This window comes from Myotis lucifugus, unplaced genomic scaffold (assembly GCF_000147115.1).
Source record: "Myotis lucifugus unplaced genomic scaffold, Myoluc2.0 scaffold_12, whole genome shotgun sequence".
Classification (NCBI taxonomy): Eukaryota; Metazoa; Chordata; class Mammalia; order Chiroptera; family Vespertilionidae; genus Myotis; species Myotis lucifugus.
The window spans coordinates 13708946-13723150 of NW_005871060.1; the positions used below are offsets into that span (position 1 = coordinate 13708946).

Below are 14205 nucleotides of genomic sequence, written 5' to 3' on the forward strand. Positions count from 1 at the left end.
TATAGTGGGCTCCACTCATTTTTTTAAGTTAGTTTTAATATGAAGAAATAATTTTAGCTCTTTGTTTGCATTGAGATATATTTCAACAAACAGCTGTCGGCTTGTTTTTGTTTGTTTTTTGTATTTTTTAAAAATCTGTCTCTTTGGATCACAGAAAAAAACACAGAAATGTGCAATGTCATGATGCAGTTGAGAAAAATGGCCAATCATCCTCTATTACATCGCCAATATTACACAGCTGAAAAGCTCAAGGAAATGTCCCAGCTGATGCTGAAGGTAAAGGTCCCATCTTACGCTAACACTAAGCTTTCTTACCACTGTTAAACACGAGGGTCAATTGTTAGGCTAAAAATGAGACCATTGACCCTAATAAGCATATTAACTTAACCACATTTAGGAAAAACAAATATGTTTTAAGACAAAGTTCAAGATAATTTGAGAGACATAAGAGCCAAGAAGGACTGACCAGGAATCAGCCAACTACCTCTGGAGGGACAAATATGGTAGTCTGTTTTTATAAATAAAGTTTTATTCTAACAGCCACAGCCAGCCTTTTGTTTTGGCATTGTCTGTGACTGCTTTCTCAATAAAAGGGCAGAGTTGAATGTTGACCAAACAGATCATTTAGCCTACAGAGTCTAAAATATTTACTGTCTGGCCATTTGCAGAAAAAGTTTGCCAATTCTTGATCTAGACTTCATAATATACTTTTTTTTTTTTTTCCAAAAGATTTCTCAGATTTTATGGCCTGGGTAGTGAGTCATTTTTCTCTATTTTTTTCATTTTATCCCTTGTTTTAGCCATTACTCTTTATTTTTACCTCATTCTTTAGCACCTACCCATATTTCTTCTGTTAAAAGAAGCCATTTGCTTTTTTTTTTTTTTTTTTAAATATATTTTTTATTGATTTCAGAGAAGGAGAGGGAGAGAGAGATAGAAACATCAACAATGAGAGAGAATCAGTGATTGGCTGCCTCCTGAACACCCCACAGTGGGCATTGAGCCTGCAACCTGTGTATAGGCCCTGACTGGGAATCGATCTCTGATCTCCTGGTATCAAACCCTGACCTCCTGGTTCATAGGTCAATACTCAACCTCTGAGCCATGCCGGCTGGGCAGCAGCTATTTGTTTTGATTTTTTTTTCTTACTATTATTTTAAATTTACTATGGGAAATTTCAAACATGTAAAAGTAGAGAGAATTGTATAATGAAATCCTCTGCCCATATAATCTTCACACATTTTCTGCGATTGTTATCTGGAATGACACTACTCTTTGTTTATTTTTTATCTATTTAAGTGTAGTTGCTATACAATGTTATATTAATTTGAGATGTACAGTATAGGGATTCAACATTTTTATACCTTACAATGTGATCACTCACTAATACTGTTCATCATCTGCTACCACAAACTTACCACATCATTACTGACTATATTCCCCTTCATTTTTTTTCACCCGTCTCCCTTTCCCTTCCCCTCAGGCAACCAGCATTTGGTCAGTTTTTATGAATCTGTTCTTGTTTGTTCATGTGTTTTCTTTTGTATTTTTTTTTACATTCTACATATAAGTAATACCATATGTTATTTATCTTTGTCTGATTTATTTCACTTAGCATAATACCCTGTTGTTGCAAATGGCAAGATTTCATACTTTTTTATTTCTCTGTAATATTCATTGTACTTATATATCACATCTTCTTTATCCATCTATCTATGGACACTTAGGTTGCTTCCATATCTTAGCTGTTGTAAATGATAATGCACTCAACATGGGAATGCATATATCTTTTCAAATTAGTGTTTTTGTTTTCTTCGGATAAGTGCCAGAAGTGGAATTACTGAGTTGTATGATAGATCTATTTTTAGTTTTTGATACTTCTCCATATTGTTGTTCATAGTGTTATTGTGATCATTTAAACGAATGGTTATTTAAACCACTATGCAGTCCCACCAACAGTGCACAAGGGTAACACTCCTCTTGTTTCATCTAGTCCCTTCCCCAAGATTATTTTGAAATAAATTCTAGATCTTATTTCATCTATAAATATTTCATTATGCTAATTCTAAAATAGTAAGAACTTTCCCCCTTTATTGTACCTAAAAAATATTAGTTTTCTTTCTTACATATGTTGTCCTAAAATTTCTATGATTTAGATGTTTTATCAGATGTGAACAATTTATTAGATTGTATTGATCATATAAATTATCTTAATTTTGAAGTATGTGTATTGTTTGTTTTGCTTTGAGGAACCTACACATTGTGAAGCTAACCCTGACCTGATCTTTGAAGATATGGAAGTTATGACAGACTTTGAGTTACATGTTCTTTGTAAACAATATCGGCACATTAATAACTTCCAGTTAGACATGGACTTGATTTTAGATTCTGGAAAATTCCAAGTTTTGGCACGAATTTTGTCGGAACTAAAAGAGAAGGTATTAAAGAAGAATGCTACTTCTTTTGTGTTTTCCCAATTAGTTAAACTTCTTAAGACAATTCTGGCATGATTTGACTTTCTTAAAGTTTTAGCCGTTGTCTGTTCTGCATTCTTTTAGGAACTAGTGTTTTGAGCATTTGGGGAAGATACAGTAGTTCCCCCCTTATCTGCCCTTTTGCTTTCTGTGGTTTTAGTCACCAAAATCCAAACATGATCCAAAAATATTAAATGGAAAATCCCAGAAATAAACAATTCGTAAGTTTTAAACTGCACACTGTTCTAAGTTTTGTGATGAGATCTTGTGCTGTCTCACCTGGACATGAATCAGTATATGCCAGCAGATTTACACTATGTACACTAGCCCATTAGTCACTCGGTAGTTCTCTCAGTTATCAGATCTGTAGTCGGTTATCAGATCGGCTGTGTAACAATGCTTGTATTCAAGTAACCCTAATTTTATTTATTAATGGCCCAAAGTACAAGAGTAGTGATGCTAGTAATTTGGATATGCTGAAGACAAGCTGTAAAGTGCTTCCTTTAAGTGAAAAAGTATGTATGTAGAGGGGAAAAAATCCAGTATATGTAGGGTTTGGTACTATCCGTGGTTTCAGGCATCTACCATGGATCTCGAAATGTATTTCCCGCAGATAAGGGATTTCCACTGTATATGGGAGTATATTTTCCTGATTACTATTCCTCTGTCGAACCTCTGAAAGAAAAATAGAAGTTAATTAGAACCTATCTATATTGGTGTTTTTTAAAAAAGAATCTTATCATTATTTCATAGGTAACACTCTATCTCTATGATTGCTTCAAAATTAATATTTTGAAGATACTATGTTAAAGGTTAAGTAACACTGCAGTTTATATGGGAAATAGCTTACATTAGTAAGAACACAACCCAAACAGTACTTTGTAGCTATTCCCATTTACTGACCTTACAAATCAAAACTGAAAATTGAATTTAGTTCTTAAGTTTAGAAATTAAGTTAATTTATATACAATCCAAAATAAGAATTTTACCTTAGTTATGATTACTTTATTTTTATTAAAGAAGCAGTTGAACATTAGATATTTATAATTTTTCTTCCCATGTATTTAATACATATATGTATTTTCACAGGGTGATAGAGTTGTATTATTTAGCCAATTTACCATGATGCTGGATATTTTAGAGGCTCTTTTAAAACATCATCAGCATAGGTACCTCAGATTAGATGGAAAGACTCAGATTTCTGAAAGGTTGGTATACTTTACTTTAGTTTCAAAAATTTCTATCCACCTTACCCTCAAATTCGATTAAATGTTTGCATTTTAAATGTCTAGAGCACTTGATAGAATTCTATTGCTTTGAGTCTTATGTGTGGTTACTTCTAGTCATTACCTGAAGATGAGGAACTTCTTTTTTTTTTATTTTTTTGGTCTGAATTGCATATTTTGAAACAGTTCTATAATTGTATACTTAGTAGTGTGTTTCTCTTTAAAAATCATTCAGAGTCTAAAGCACCTTATCTATAAACCGAGATTGTTCTAAAATCTTGGCCTTTCATATTTTAAGAGAAATTGAGTAAGTTATGTTTTAATTCCCAAAGGTTAAAAATGGTTATCTTGAAAAAAGGAATGTTTTTTTAGAGTGTTTAACTACATTATATCTTGATTTATTTTTTATCAGCCAGAGTGAATTTTTTCCCCCTGCACTACAGTGAGGGAAGTCATGATAAAGAGATTACACCAATACCACTTGATCTTGAGATTCAGTTCATACTTATATTGTATTCTAGTAGCAGTTGACAGACTTTGGAGAAGATTAAAGATTGAAAATCCATATAGAATTTAGAGAAGCCAGAACCATTAAACAAAGGACAAAATAGTCCTTCAGGAATTAATCAATTCTGAATAGATGAATTAAGTAAGAATTAGTAGAGATAAATGGTATAGAAAAGAAGTTGATGAATTGGGGAGCTCTTTCAATAATATAGCTGCAGGTAACGTAGCTATAATACAAAAAGCATACATTTTTATCTTCAAGTTTATTTTTCATGTGATGTGATTGTTTTCATTTTAATTATATACCTTTTAGTGAGATGTAACCTAATATATTTATCCTACAGGATTCATTTAATTGATGAGTATAATACCGATATGGATATCTTTGTATTTCTGCTGTCAACGAAAGCTGGTGGCTTAGGAATAAACCTGACTTCAGCAAATGTTGTTATACTTCACGATATTGACTGTAACCCTTACAATGATAAACAAGCAGAAGATAGATGCCATAGGGTAGGCCAGACTAAGTAAGTGTTTTCAGTTGAAATTTATTTTTTTAAAATCGTTATTGTACAGATTATTACAGTTGTTCCTCTTTTTTCCCCCATAGCTCCCCTCCACCCAGTTCTCACCACACCTCTGCCCTTACCCTCCCACTGCCCTCATCCATAGGTGTACGATTTTTGTCCAGACTCTTCCCACACCCCCCACACCCCTTACCCACCCGAGAATTGTCAGTCCACTCCCTTTCTATGCCCCTGATTCTATTATATTCACCAGTTTACTCTGTTCATCAGATTTTTTATTCACTTGATTTTTAGATTCACTTGTTGATAGATATGTATTTGTTGTTCATAATTTTTATCTTTACCTTTTCTTCTTCTTCCTCTTTTTAAAGAATACCTTTAAGCATTTCATATAATACTGTTTTGGTGGTGATGAACTCCTTTAGCTTTTTCTTATCAGTGAAGCTCTTTATCTGACCTTCAATTCTGAATGATAGCTTTGCTGGGTAAAGTAATCTTGGTTGTAGGTTCTTGCTATTCATCATTTTGAATATTTCTTGCCACTCCCTTCTGGCCTGCATAGTTTCTTTTGAGAAATCAGCTGACAGTAGTATGGGTACTCCCGTGTAGGTAACTGACTTTTTTTCTCTTGCTGCTTTTAAGATTCTCTCTTTGTCTTTTGCCCTTGGCATTTTAATTATGATGTGTCTTGGTGTGGTCCTCTTTGGATTCCTTTTGTTTGGGGTTCTCTGTGCTTCCTGGACTTGTAAGTCTATTTCTTTCACCAGGTAGGGGAAGTTTTCTGTCATTATTTCTTCAACTAGGTTTTCAATATCTTGCTCTCTCTCTTCTTCTGGCACCCCTATAATTCGGATGTTGGTTCACTTGAAGTTGTCCCAGAGCTCCTTACACTATCTTGATATTTTGGGATTCTTTTTTCTTTTTGCTTTTCTGGTTGGTTGTTTTTTGCTTCTTGGTATTTCAAATCTTTGACTTGATTCTTGTGATCCTCTAGTCTGCTGTTGGATCTCCATGTATTATTCTTTATTTCAGTCAGTGTATGCTTAATTTCTAGTTGGTCCTTTTTCATATCCTCGAGGGTCTCACTAAATTTATCGGCTGTTTCTAGAAAATTCTTGAAAAACCTTATAACCGTGGTTTTGAACTCTATATCCTGTAGTTTGCTTTCCTCCATTTCTGTCATTTGTGATCTGTTTCTTTGTCTCCGCATTTTGGCTACTTCCCTGTGTTGATAGAGTGGCTTTGTGTGGTAGGTGTCCTATAGGGCCCAGTGGCTCAGCCTCCCCAATTACCTGAGGTGGACACTCTTAGTGCACCCCTTTGTGGGCTTTGTGCACAGTCTTGTTGTAGTTAAGCCTTGATTGTTGTTGGTATCACTGGGAGGAATTGACCTCCAGGCCAATTGGCTGTGAGAATCAGCTGTCTCTACAGTGGGAGAACTTCTGTGCTGAAGACACCCTTCTGGGGCAAGACTTGCTTCAGTGGGGCTTTGGTGCTCACTGAGCCTGCCCCCTGAGTGTGGCCCTTATGGATCTGAGGAGTTGTAATCTGGATGGTCCCAATGTGACCACTGGGTACATGGGCTCTTGGATCTCTAAGGAGGTGCTAATTTAGCCTCTGCCTGAGGCTACCCATCTGGAGCTACGGAGAGATCTGCAGATTCCTCTTCCTTGTTTGGGATTTGGAGGTGCCCAGATGAGGCCCAGCTGTGAAGCAATGCAAGCTGCTGTGGGGCCTTGGGCCTTCTTTTGGAAGTTCTGGGTCTCTCTGACCCAGCTGCAGTTTGTTAGGTAATTTTAGATCTCAAAGGGCCAGCCCATTCATATGCAAAGACCTCTGCTAGCAGCTTGGGTGGGGCGGGGTCTAGGGAATCAACAGGGTGGAGCAAACAGCTATGGCTGATCCTCAGCCCTGCCCTAAGAGGCCCCTCGGGTCTCAGTGTCCCCTCTCAGTGTCCCGGTAATCGCTGCAAGCACCTCTGAGAGAAAGCTGCCCTCGAGTTCCGCCTGATGCCAGACAGTCCAGTTTCTCCCCGTGTGAGTCTGGGTCCCCAGAGACTCGCCCGGAACTGGAGTTCAGGTCCGTCGGGAGCTTGTGACTCCCTCCCGATTGAAAAAGACACCGGCGTCCTCCGTTGCCACCCCTTTCCACGTGCGCCTCCGTACCTCTGCACTTTACTTCCGCACCTCCTCTGAGTCTCAGTTTGCTTTTCTCTTTCCTTCTAGTTGTAGAATTTCCACTCAGCCAGCCTTACTGTGGTTCTGTATGATGTCTGTTTTGTCTTTTAGTTGTAATTTTGAAGTGGTTGTGCGAGGCAGCAATTTCAGGTGTTTACCTATGCCGCCATCTTCGTTTCTCTGAAATTTATTTTTTTTTAAAATATATTTTATTGATTTTTTCACAGAGAGGAAGGGAGAGAGATAGAGAGCTAGAAACATCGATGAGAGAGAAACATCGATCAGCTGCCTCCTGCACACCTCCTACTGGGGATGTGTCCGCAACCCAGGTACATGCCCTTGACCGGAATCGAACCCGGGACCTTTCAGTCCGCAGGCCGACGCTCTATCCACTGAGCCAAACCGGTTTCGGCTGAAATTTATTTTTTAATCAAATGCAAGTTTATTGTGTATGGACTATGACAATATAGTCTGTCAGCTGTCCTGACTTATTTTTTATATTTTTTATCAAAGCATGGCTGCTGATGTATTTTATACCAGCAGTGTTGAATATAAACTTCACTGTGTAACCTATTCAATTTCTAGTTTTTAAAACAAAATAACTTTCCACCCCAACCCAAATAGTTCTGTAGCTAATGAAAAGGTGGTATTATCAATGGTCCAGTGCCTTTGAAATGATTAATAATTAAAAGGACTTGCTTGTTAGACCATTTAAGAGCCAGTTAGACTTGATAATATACATACTTTTGCTACCCAATTACTCTTTAGGAAATAGATTCTTTGAGTTCTCGATATTTTAGATGATGGTTAATTTTGACATTGGTCACAGAACCATATAGAGGTGAAACAATACCTACACTTCAACTCTACTTTCACATGTAAACAGCAGACAATGTTTTCTTTGTGGAGTATTTGACAGTATTTCCAAGACATTGATATATTCATTTATAAACCAAATAGGTATCAGTACCTATTGTGGGACTCAAACTTCCCATGTAATCTTTGTACAATCTCTTTTTATACTGAATTATTTCTTAGGACCTAATAATTAACTCATGTTCCTTTTTAAAATGGTATTACTATGTGAACCCAGAACTGTGTTGTAAACCCAATACTTTTTAAAGTACAAATATCTTTCTCGTTTCTCTTGGATTAGTAGGAAAGGATGTTTAAAAGTGACATGCTCAGAAAATGTCAATTTCAAGTAGTTTGAATAAAGAAATTCAAATTTATGTATATATTTGTTATACAATTTTTAAAATATTCTTATAGAACTCTAAGATGATTTATATAGTTCATATGTATCTAAACATTTTATATTTAGTAACCAGTGGACATCTCTTTTATTTTTTAGAGAAGTACTAGTTATAAAATTAATAAGCCAAGGGACGATTGAAGAATCCATGTTAAAAATTAACCAACAGAAATTGAAACTAGAGCAAGATATGACCACAGTAGATGAAGGTAAGTTGTTTATAAGCAGAAACTTCAGCTATTTATTCATATGGAAATATAACAAATTAGCAATACCAAAGGGTAACTAAGATCGTCTGGGTCCTTAACTGGCATACAGTTTAGGGATGGCATAGGAGAAAAGAAACATACTCATTTCAAAATTACAACAATAACTAAGATAATTTTGCCAGAATTGATGTAAATAAACACTTTGATTTTGGAAAATTCTGTCTATTCCATCCCTTATCTCTGACACCAAAACATTCCAGAAATAAATTAAAATTGGATCTATAATTTTATCTATAATATCATGATTTACTTACTGCATAATAGTTATGGATCAAAAGATTTAAAATTGATGGTATAATACTAGCTTATTTACCTTAATATTTGACTAGCAAATATTTATTGCACTGAGTATAATCAAATGCATTTTTTCAAAAATTTAATAATTTCAGATGAAAGTAATTGGCTTTAGGAAAAAACCCCTCAAATTCCACCTTTATGAAAAGAATAATTTTTAGTTTTGTAAGTTTAAAAATTTAAAAACATATACATGAAAAGATACACATATATGAAAAGATACAAAATTCAAAATATATAAAAGGCAAACAAAAGCCTCCCACCCCATCACTCACTTCCCTCTCCCTTCCTCTCTGAAATCAATTAAAAAAAATAAAAAATAAAAAAAACTGCTACAGAAAGTCAGGCCACATCTCAACAAAATCAATTACCTGGTGAGATTCGATGGGGTGTGCTCAAGTGCTAATCATTCACCAAACATTGTGAGCAGTGACTCTTGGATTTAAATTTGTAGAATATAGTTGTAAATATGTAATATTTATGATGGTGAAATTACTAGTGGTTTTTTTTCCTAACATATGGTCTATTTGCTAAAATTTGTTTAAAATAACAATGAATCAATAACCAAAAAAAACCCTGTTAATCTATATATATAGTTATAAAGTTTTCTGTCGGACTATCAGTGTACATGTATACATTAAAAAATAAATGTATTTTTCATCATCATCTACTGTGTTTTTGTCGCTCGAATGAATTTTATTGTTTCTTCAAGGTTCTTCACATACATACACCATAAGAGGTATCAAGTAGGCGTAACATGTTCTCAAAAAATTAGGATTGGCATGCAGAAGAATTTTGAGTCAGATTTTGCTGGTTTTGGCACGCACTCACAAAATAGACTATCTTTAAATCTGTGGATGAATTTGGAGGCAGAGATGTCAGTGAATTTCCTGAGGGTTTAATGCAATAGTTTGTGTTCCTGTGCATATGATTTTTATTGAAAGAAGAGTAGATAAAAGTACTCTCATAATTTTAGATTATAACTTGGGGTGGGGGGTGAGAGAGAGAGAAGTGATTAGTTTTGCTACATGTTAGCCATTTCTAATTTATAAAATTATTCATAGCTACAAGTGTATAAATATTTATGAATTACCAGCTGTACCGTTGTTATTATAAACAAATACTTCATCTAAAAACAATCTGAGTGATTAATGGAAATAATGAAGAATGACTAGATCCTATGCTACCTTGACACAGGTGTTTTCATACGTTAGAAAATCCTGATTAATTCCTGGATAAATGTTCAGATGCTGCAGTCCCATTTATTTGAAACATGGGACAAACATTGGGAAATGGTAGTTTACAGTGGGCACTTTAATCCTCACTGTTATGGTGTGTTCAAATTTTGTTTTGATGTGTCTGATTAAGCCCAAGTTAGTAATTGTATCTTTGGACTAAAATTAAGGATGTAGATGATACGATTTCTTGTTTGGTTGGGATTTGGGAGCTTTATTTTTGTTTTCATATTCAGTTCATTATATAAATGTTCTCACTTTAGCAAACTTGAGGAATAAATACTATGTGGAGTTGAATAGGATGTGATCCAACTATATGTATCCTTATATATCTATATCACATCAGCAACATAGCCTGCTGATGCCATACTGTCAATAGGAGCATGAGCACAGAGGAAGTAGCTCTAATGTACAGAGGGATTTGAAAAGATTTTTAAAATTTATTTTTAAATACGTTTTTATTGATTTCAGAGAGAGGATAAGAGAGGGAGAGGGAGAGAGAGATGGAAATATCGATGATGTGCCCTGACCTGGAATCTAACTGTGACCTGATTTATGGGTAGACACTCAATCACTGAGCCACACCAGCCAGACAGATTTGGAAAGATTTTTAACAGGAAATGACACTGAAGCAAATGGGGAAATTCACCGGAGTAGCGAAAATTGGAGAGAATGAATATATTTTATAAAATATTAAAAAGTATTTTTATTAAACTCTTAATGCCACTTTCTAACCTGCAGGAGACGAAGGGAGCATGCCAGCAGATATAGCCACGTTACTTAAAACGTCAATGGGCTTGTGAAATAAGAATTGTGAATTCATGATTGATGAGGAAATATCAACTTGGTGCACTCAAGGACATTTACATTATGATGACCATGGGGTTTATGAACATTTGTAACTTTTTATAATTTCCATATTACATTTCTCATAGTATGGACAACTTTTTTGCCACTAACTGAATTCTCCCGAAGCTCACATATAAAGTTTCAATAAAAGCCACAAATATGTAGTCCTAAAGATGTTGAATAATCATTTTACAAAACAGTTTTCTGAATGGGGATTAGTTGGTGATTGTTTGTAACAAATATGCTAATGCTTTAGAAATGTCAGTATTTTTGTAATTATTTCTACCTCCAAATATATATATATTGTCTTTCACTGGATAATGTGTGTAGATTTTTACATGTGCCTTATTTGACAATGCTTATGTCTCGATTTTGCTTGTCTCATTTGAAATTCTTTTTTATTACGTTAGGTTTAAAGAATACAGCTGTATAGATTATATAGCTTTCATTTTATTGCTATTTGAAGCAGATGTTCACCACTGTCAACTAGAACTCAACCTGAATTTAAAGGTGGCATTCCATATACTGGCACCCCCAGGTCCTCCCAACTACTTCTGTTAAAACAAATATGTTTGGCTAGGCACTAAGTTGTTTTCCAGTGAATAGTATCTAAAGAAGCCCTATCTTGCTCCATGGAATAATTAATTACTTCTGTTCATTTCCCAACTGCGTTAAATGTGCGTATATTACTCTGCCCATTCCTGTGCATGTTTTCATTGATTTCCCTCTCCTGGCTTTTGCTTCTCTTGAAACTGTTGCCCAGTCATTTCTGCTCCAGTTCTCTTTACTCTCTAAATAGTAGTTATTCTGCCACATCACACATCAGCAAAATGTTGGTGACATTTTTTCTAGCCTGGCAGAACAGATTAACAGACTATTTCACTTCAAAGCAGACTGAATGTGACTTCATGTTAAGGAAGCATTAGGTACTGCATGGAAATAGGTCATTAACTTTACATGCTTATCAAAATATGATTTACCAGGTTCCAGAAATTCCAGTACAGGACCTCCTGAAGAGAGAGCCATTATTCAATTCCAATTCAGTGTGGGTGACAAAGTGAAACTTAGAAGAAGTAAAGTTGTCTACTTGATATTGAACTCTTTATTAAGTCTTTCTTTAAATTTTTGCCTGTCAGTCTATATTGCTGTTTTTATTACACATCAGTTTCTTTGTATAACTTGTGAGTTTCATGTGTTGTTTTTATTATGTAAATACCATTATAAATAAAGTTATTTATAAATCAAAGATTTGTTAATTGGAGATTATACTTTCCAGGCATCCTGACTTGCTAAGATGCTAGGGTGATATAGTCCTCTGTAGTTAGAAGGCTAATGAAACTCTGATAGTGATTCTTCAGATATTGTGGACTCTGAAAACTCATGACTCAGTAGACTTAGCCAATCTTGATGGTGTATTAAACATATTCCATTTATTTTAGTATGAGGACTGAAAGGAATCGGCAAATATTACTGTCTCCTCCTGCATCACAGTACCCAAATTACTTTGTCAAATTTTTAAGAATATTACCTTTTAAAATATTACAATAGATTTCTCATAACTTTTCTGTATTAATGTATCTTCATTGATAGGCTATTTCTTTTGTTTTTGTTAAAACCATATTTTTTATCTTTAATGATATGTAGTTGGGTTCTCCCTGTAATGCTTTATTATGTCTGAGGCTTAATAAAAATATTTGTGATCTTAAGTTGTATTTTCACACCCTTTTCAATAGTTTTTAACCCTTTCTCCCTTTACCCTTAAAAAATATTGAGCACAATGAGATCATATGTGCTTTATATTGTCTGTTTCTCAATAAACTGGAATTTATTACTTAGGGATCTATTCTCATGAGTGCCTTCATTGGGCTGATGTAAGTAAGTATAATCCATTAATTAGTAAAGAGAGCAGATGAGGTCATGGTTGTTGGAGTAATATCTTGACCAACTGAAGCAGCCTTTTTTAGTATGTCACACAAAGATGGAAGACATACACCTTATGTGTTTTCACAATTGTATTCCTGACCCCTATAGTCAGTAGGTACTGATATTGAAACATTAATATTGTTCTCAGTTGTTGGTGTTATTGTATAGTGGTTAGATAGGAGTATCAAGAGATTTGGTTTCTATTTGTGTGACCTTAAGTGAAACTCTTAAATGTTCCATGAAATTAAATTGATTTTTTTAACTCTCCTAAAATATTTTTTTTTCTGATTATAATATGCAATTCAATTTCTGCTCTGAATCATTCATATTCTCTCACTTGCTCAGTGAGGAGGCATTTACTTTGGGTACAGGATGGGATTATGGAATGTATTGTCCTTTAGCGAAAAATTGACCTGAAAGGTTAAGGTGATGCTATGATTGAAATGAAATGCATCCTTAAGAAACCTGCTGTGACTTCCTTTATTTGAATTAACTGCACATTTGAGTTGATTTATGTAAACAAATGGGATTGATCATATTTTAAATTTTTATAATTTTAAATAAGCATTGTTTTTTATGAAATTTTTTTTTATTAAAGCTTGTCAGAATGTAATCACATGCAGGAAAATGAACATGTATAAGAGGGAGGAAAAGTTACTACCTGTCTTATCTAGACCAGTGGTCAGCAAACCGGCTCGAGAGCCACATGCGGCTCTTTGGCCCCTTGAGTGTGGCTCTTCCACAAAATACCGACTTCTGCACATGGGCCACAAAGTTTAAATCGCACTGTACGTGCGCACCCGCACGTGGTATTTTGTGGAAGAGACACACTCAAGGGGCCAAAGAGCCACATGTGGCTCGCGAGCCGAAGTTTGCCAGCCACTGATCTAGACTATTATGTAAATTTATTTTTGTGAAATACGTTTTCTTTAGACTGCCTTAATGACATGAGTACTTTGCAATGAGATTCACCAATAACCTATTATCATTTATTAACAGCCATTGACTATAAGAAAATAACACTTTGTTCTTATGTGTAATCCTTAGTAACGTATAAAGCATTTACTGGTAACATTCCCCCCATTTCATGGGACATTGTTGGGAGGGAAGAAGCCCCTTAAGAGTATGTTAAGCTAGGTTTTGCTATTCCTTTCTCCCTCTCCCTGTGTCTGGGTGCTCAGCTACATTTTCCTTCTGCTTCCCTGTATTTCAAGTGTAAGACCATGTATTTCATTAGTTTGTTTCTGTACAACTTGACATATTGAAATGAGGTAACCCAATGTTAATAGTGACATGTAAATTGAACCCCAATTTTATGTTCCGATAGTACATGGTTAAAAGGGGTTAGGAGCAATCATATTAAATATAGTACTTTGGAAGGCTTCTATTTCAACAATTTTGTTACGCATACACTTCTTGCTTTTCCATGATAGTATGGGGCTGTAAAAATGACAGCAAGTTGAAATTTG

At 34.9% G+C, this 14205-nt stretch overlaps 2 protein-coding genes across 7 annotated transcripts in view; one reads left to right on the top strand and one right to left on the bottom strand.

Annotated features, from left to right (window-relative positions):
- SMARCAD1 (SWI/SNF-related, matrix-associated actin-dependent regulator of chromatin, subfamily a, containing DEAD/H box 1) overlaps positions 1–12519 on the top strand; it is an 82489-nt gene extending 69970 nt beyond the window's left edge. For 4 of the 6 annotated variants that reach the window (XM_006084623.3, XM_023750427.1, XM_023750430.1 and 1 more), the window contains 6 exons: positions 155–276; positions 2250–2438; positions 3564–3682; positions 4552–4734; positions 8266–8375; positions 10706–12519. In XM_006084623.3, the coding sequence (XP_006084685.1) occupies positions 155–276; positions 2250–2438; positions 3564–3682; positions 4552–4734; positions 8266–8375; positions 10706–10767 (785 nt within the window). In that variant the 3' untranslated portion in view covers positions 10768–12519. Of the gene's footprint in view, positions 1–154; positions 277–1483; positions 1498–2249; positions 2439–3563; positions 3683–4551; positions 4735–8265; positions 8376–10705 lie in introns of those variants that run through there. The other 2 variants (XR_002828166.1, XM_023750428.1) reach the window with 2 other exon arrangements.
- The window catches only part of HPGDS (hematopoietic prostaglandin D synthase), a 43925-nt gene continuing 32572 nt past the window's right edge, over positions 2853–14205 (bottom strand). Inside the window, exon 6 of the mRNA XM_023750432.1 lies at positions 2853–3149. Within this exon, the coding sequence (XP_023606200.1) occupies positions 3048–3149 (102 nt within the window). The 3' untranslated portion in view covers positions 2853–3047. The remainder of the gene's footprint in view (positions 3150–14205) is intronic.